General features: G+C 53.5%; 1 protein-coding gene across 1 annotated transcript in view; it reads right to left on the bottom strand.

Moving 5' to 3' along the window:
* KCNB1 (potassium voltage-gated channel subfamily B member 1) overlaps positions 1-5,731 on the bottom strand; it is a 130,376-nt gene extending 124,645 nt beyond the window's left edge. Inside the window, exons 1-2 of the mRNA XM_074920617.1 lie at positions 5,347-5,731; positions 3,572-4,237 (exon numbers count right to left, since the gene is read on the bottom strand). Of these exons, the coding sequence (XP_074776718.1) occupies positions 3,572-4,138 (567 nt within the window). The 5' untranslated portion in view covers positions 4,139-4,237; positions 5,347-5,731. The remainder of the gene's footprint in view (positions 1-3,571; positions 4,238-5,346) is intronic.
* Positions 5,732-6,179: the final 448 nt, after the last annotated feature.

Raw genomic sequence — 6,179 nt, forward strand, 5'->3', positions numbered from 1 at the left:
TCTTCATCTGGGTTAAATCCAGACAGAAGCAAGCACCAGAGTCTCCTCTATGGTTAAAAATGGATGTTGTGAGTACACCAAAGTACAAGGAGGAATGCTATTTAAAAAAAAAAAAAAAAAAAAAAAATCCCAATCAAAAAACCAACCACCACAAAAACCAACCATCAAACTGTTAAGGGAGACTAGGGGAATGATAAAAATAAGCAGGAATATGCAAAAACAGTGATTGCAGGAAGAGGAGGAAGCATCCACAAAGACTGCAGTGAGTGTTTCTCAGGGATATACAGGCAAATAAAGTCACAGAAAGCAGGAGAAACTGATCCTTTAAAATATCTTGTAAGGCTAGAGAGTGAAATGAAGAAATGAAGGGTTTTATTAAATAACTGCCTATTAAATATTTTTTCATTTTGTAGAGGGAGAGTTCCTCAAAGCTCAATTTTGTACATAGAGGTTTTCCCACTGGGCAAGGTGAGCGCAGGGGAGTACAGCACAGCAAGTGCTTCCAAGTTAAACAGACTGGTGGGTGAAATGGTTCAGGTGCCTGTTGCAGAGTCTGACCCTGGGGAAGGGCTGGAGTGCTGCCCTGCAGCTCTACGGCACCTCCTACAAGGACGGTGCAGCTTCGGTTACAGCTGCAAGGGACTGCAGCATTATAGGAAAGGAGCAAACACCCCTCTGCTACTGGTGGGGCATAGCAAAGCAACGAGCCTGGGGCTTCAACAGCTGTCTAAAGTCTCAGCATAGAAATCTGGAGGCTCTCAAAGAGTGGGTATTATAAAACCTAACAGCGTTCTTTCCAGTCACGTACAGGGTGAAGCATCACACATAAATAAGACACTGCTTGCCATGAGGTGGCTAGTTTAAAAGCCAGACAGATTAGTCAAAAGATATGGATGAATCCCCAGTGGGTAAAAGAGCAACAAAAATTAAGGTCTGGGGGATTCTTCATCTCTTATTTGAATGCTATTTTCCACCCCAAGGTATATCACACATAATTCCTTTTTTAAAAAAACAAAGCCAAAACCAACCACAAATAAAAAACAACTCTCTCAGGATTTAATGGGTCCCAGTAAAACCATGAGAAGTTCTGCAGTAAGCTGTTGTGGAGGAGTCAGGTCAGGTGTTGTGCAGAAAACATTAAAATACAAACAATGCTGACAGACAGCAAGAAAGCCCACCTTGCTGGAGTGGCAGTTAGATGGCAGGGCATCGCTTACAGAGGGATCGTGTGGGGTTTGGGGAGAACCTGCATTTGTAGCCATTTCTTAGACTTCTTAAAGAGAACATGAAGGTAGCCTGTGTTTGTTACATTTAAATGGAAATACCTTTCCACTGAGTGGCACAAGCCTGAAGAAAAACAATAAACAAGAGTAGTACAGATTTCCCAACAGTGATTTTGGTTCCTTCAGTGACAGTCATTAAACTTCAGAATAGTTTACTTTGTTCCCTTTCTATAGGAACAGTCTGAGCTCCCAGACCTGGTAAAGCAGATGAAGTCTTGCCTTAGGAAAAGTGACAGAAGTTCCTGGAGGCCCGTGGCCTCAGGGAAAGTGTTCCACTGAGCAGACAGCTGAGGAAAGCTGGCCAGGAGCTATCAGGCAGAGGCTCAGATTTAGAAAATGCAGCCTGAAACAGAGCCTGGGCACAGCTGGTTAGGTCAGATAATAGGTCAGGCTGCCAAGTCCCTCTCCCCACGTCCTTCCATCAGAAGTTCAAGACTGGGTCCAGTCTGTTCAATATGTGAAAGGAATTCTCATGAAGGTGATCAAAGCAAAGGGCATACTCTGGCATGAGAGAAAAGCTATCCACCAGCAGGGAGAAAATCGGATAAAGAATAGGCTTAGAGGCTCTTCTGTCCCTGCCTGGTAAGCTAATTGTTCATCATGCTCATTTTCCTTGCTACTTGAAATGAGTAGAAATCTGTGTTTGGGAACCACTGGAATATTTGAGGTCTGAGAACATACAGCACCATTTTCATTACAGTTACAAAGTCACAGAATGGCAGCTTTAAATGGGAAGGATAATAATGCATTACCATTCATTCTCAATTAATCCAGAGCCTGCAATGCCGAATGCACTTACTCCGAGAATTTTCTCAGAAAATGAAGCTAGAGTGTATTTCATTTATAAATCACAAAAGACACTTATTTGGCAAGAATGACCCCTGCTCATATACAATAAATCATGAACATCAACAGTCTCTAATGGATTTTGAGTCAGTGCCACGGACAGCGAAGCCCGGGGCCTGTGTTTCAGGATTCCAGGACTGTGCCAAAGGAGCCTTATAAATGATTAATGCATTCAGCACGGTGTCATCTGTGCCATTGGAGAGAAAAAGACATTCTGGGGCTTCGTTTGTCATTAAAAAAAGTGGTAATCGGTTCAGCAGCCGACCATGCCTCTCTTTTCCCCTGCCAGAACGAGCCATTTAGCTCCACACTTCATAAAATCCGTTCCCCAAACTTTCATACATGCTCTTGGTTCATGATGTGCAATATTTTGGTAAGAGAAAAGAGAGGGAAAGAAGAAGTCTGTTTTCCTAAGTGGTCCACCAAAGCCAGACTTCCTATGGGATGGAGCCAAGGTTTGCATTTGCAAGTCTATGTACAACAGGGAGGTGACATTAAGGAGGTAGCTGGGGCCTCTTTCTACTTCTTCACCATACCGTGAAGACACGAGTACACAGAAAATTCAAGTTTTGGTCCCTACTGCTCAGTCTCTCGTGCTTTTCAGTTATTCATCCCAGAGTGTTCAACCTCTCCCCCTTCACTTTTGTCCCCATGGTTACTGAATCATTGTGTTCACAGAGATTTTCCTCACTAAAGAATATGTGACTAACATGAGACAGCTAAATTATCAGAGCCAACTCTGACATTGGTTTCTCTTAACATGGATCTTATCCTCCAAACACCTTCAAATAGATCTGTTGCACTGGCACCAACTTCAGAGTAAGCATCACTTCAACTATTGACAGAGACAGAGCTGCAGCAGCATTGCACAAGGAGACTTAAAATTGGTAAAGGATGAAACTTAAACACTATCTTTAGTGGACCTGTAGCCTAGGAGTGAGTGATACAAATAACTAGGAGATGTATTTCACCACCAAAATTTAAATTAAGACCTGGAAGGGAAGGCATTATTTCCTGACTGGGTCTAACAGTTCAAGGAGTTTTCCTTTTAAAAGCCTGTTCGGTTAAGCAGACACACCTGGTTTAGGCCCAAAGAAATCTTTATTACAAAATGCCCACAAGCAGGCCACTGGATAACAAGTCTGCAACCTCCAACCACAGCGATCAGTGTATGCTGACCCACAGGTCAGAGGAGCTGCTCCCACACTGAGCAGCCTAGGCTGCCAGGGGGGGAGCTCAAACCACATCCCTTCCAAACTGCCCCAAAAAGATACATTCAACTCGTTTGCATCTGAGACGCCGTTCTCCCCTTTACTCACAGCATCCATCCAGTCACAAGTGCCTAGACACTGAAGCAAGGGTAGCAGGACAACACCTCATGTAAGCATCACCAGCCATGAGCCACTCTAGACAAGACTTGAGAAGAAATGTGGAGATCTTACCTTGGCCGCTACGGAGGAGTTGGGCTTCTCCAGGAGGTCCCAGAGCTTTTTCCTTTTGTCAGCACAGCAAGTGTTATCAAATTCCTCCCCTTCCCTTTCCCTCAGTGTCTCGGCTTCTCTCTTCAGCTCCTCATTCATCTGCTCCTTCTTCTGGTGGTAGCGGGCCTGGCAGCAGGACTCCAGGTAGATCTCATCCACCCCCCAGTAGTCCAGCTCCTGGCTGAAGGACAAGGCGCACATCTCCTCCATCATGTGCAGCTTGCCAGTACGGTAGAAGTTCAATATTGAGGTGAATGCCCCGGGGTGCCTGTCGAAGAAGTACTCGTTCTCCTCCAGGTTGTAGTCATCACAGATCTCCATGAGGGAGTCGTGTGTGTTGCAGTCTCTGAGCTTACCCAGCCTGGTCCGCGGCAACCTGTCCAAGGTCCGCCAGAGAACCTCGTGGGCCAGCCCCCCCACGTTGAGCTTGACCCTTCGGGAGCAGGCCTTGCTCCTGACGATCTCCGTGGGGTCCGGAGGCAAAGAGGTAGTAGAGCGAGATCCATGCTTATTCATCCCCAGAGGCATCGCTGGTCCCCCTCAGGCTGGACGCTCCAAGGTGCGGCGTGGGGCAGGGCGCGCGGGGGCCGGCTCTCCTCACCTCTCCTTCCCCTCCATGCCCCGGAGCTGCAAGAGAGGCCAACCATGGGTCCCCGCCCGCTGACCTCCGCGCCCGCGGCCGCCTCGGCGCGGCCTTATCCGCGCGCGGGGGAGCGCCGGGCCCCGCTAATCTGCTGAGGGGGCGGCGGCGGCGCTGTCCGCCCCGGCGGTGCTGAACCGCGCTCCGCGCACGGCCGGCGGGCGGGCGCTGTCCGCGACCGCGGTGCTGAAGGCCGCCCGCTCCCACGTGTCGGCCCGGGCGCTGCCGCCGAGCTCCCCCGGGCGGCGGCCGGGTGTGTCCCCCGTGTCCCCCCCCAGCCCAACTGCCCCGGGGGGCGCCTGCCTCTGCCCGGGAGGGTCGCTCGCGCAGCGCTGTGCTGAGAGGGGAGGGCACGGAGCTCCCCCAGCACCGCTCAGCGATGCGCCCCGCAAGGCGCCGGGCCGATAGCCGGGGGCTGCGCACGTTGTGTGCCCCCCGCCCCGCATCCCGGAGCGGCCGGCCGGGAGCTCACCGGCATCGCCGCCGCCGTCCCCCGAGCACCCGGGCCCGCCGCTGCCGCCTCTCGCAGAGGGGCCCTGCCGGAGCGCGGACGCCGGACCCCGGGTGCCCCATGACCCGGCCGGGGCAACCCCGCGCCTCGGAGCCGGCGGTGCCTCCCGCCCTGTTCAGCCGTGTGGGCTGCAGGGAGGCGCGGAGGCTTTTTATAACTCCAGCCTTGCAAATGTCTCCGAGAAAAGAGCTGGGGAAGGGAAAAGGGGCTATTTCCAGCCACTCTAACGACGCACTCTGCCTCTCCGGGCTGCCCAGGGACGCCCCCCACGCCTCGCCACGCCGACCTCTGCATGACAGGGAAATCAACGAAAATCGGAATAAGGAAAAACCCCGAGGCTTCCTTGCCAAGCCGGGTGGTTTATGACAGCCCTGAGCACTGTTGCTTACACAAGATGGCACGAAGAGAAACCTCAGCGCAGAGCGGAACGGCTCCTCCGTGCCCAGCCGGCACAGCTCCGGGGCTCGGCCCCGCTCCCCGCCGATCCAGGTTCCCCCCCCCCAGCCCCAAAACCGAAATACCCCCGGTGCCTCCAGGCCGCCGCCGCACACGGGGAAAGGCTCTCCTCGCTCGGCCCGCACCTACCTCCTCCTGCGGGCTCCCAGCGAGGCGGTGCGGGACTGTGCGGGGCCGAGGGCGGCTACATCCTGCGGCGGGGCGGGCAGCAGGGGCGGCCCCGCTCGCATCCCCCCGCGGGCAGCCTCAAGGCGGAGGGATGGCGGCCGCGCTGCCGGCTGTCCACGGAGCCCGGGGGGAGGGGAAAGGGAAACGAGGTAAGTCGGATCCCTCGGCAGGAAGCTTTCCAAGGCCTTCCCTCGGCTGCGGCTCCTCACTCCTGCCTACAATCAACGCCGAAGCCGCATCTGCCCCCGCCCCGCCCGCGCCAGCCCTCTCTCCGTGCAGACACAAAGGAAAGCTCCGGTACTTCCTTCTGCTGCCTCGGAACGGAGATCAACAAGTCTAGTCTGAACCTCCAGCTTTTTCCCTGCAATTCTGTCCCGGAGTTGTTTGGAGTGAATTGGAAGTTGGGGGTGGAAGAGAGGAAGGCAGCTCCACCGTGAGCTGGGACGCAGCATTGCAGGGAAGGTTAACGCTTTCCTGGCCGGGCCCCGCCGGCCCGGGGCTGATTTCCAGCGGGGGAGGCGCCTGGAACAGACCTAGCACTGAGGGGGAGAGCCGCAGCATCCCTCCTTAGGGGGATGGGGCTATTCCCACCATCCTCCAGATCCCGGTGGTATCACCCGTGAAAGCGGGAGCAAGGACTGGTGCCAGAAGAAAAATTATGAACAGAGAGTGAGCTGATAAGCCCAGCAGGGCCCTTATCGTTTCCCAGGCCCTGCTTGCTGAGCCAGGAGCAGCTGAGCTCAGTGAGGCTGCACATCATTCCCTGTGCAAGGGGTGAACTGGGCCCTCGCCCT

The sequence above is a fragment of the Athene noctua genome, chromosome 16 (assembly GCF_965140245.1).
Source record: "Athene noctua chromosome 16, bAthNoc1.hap1.1, whole genome shotgun sequence".
In the NCBI taxonomy this organism is placed as follows: Eukaryota; Metazoa; Chordata; class Aves; order Strigiformes; family Strigidae; genus Athene; species Athene noctua.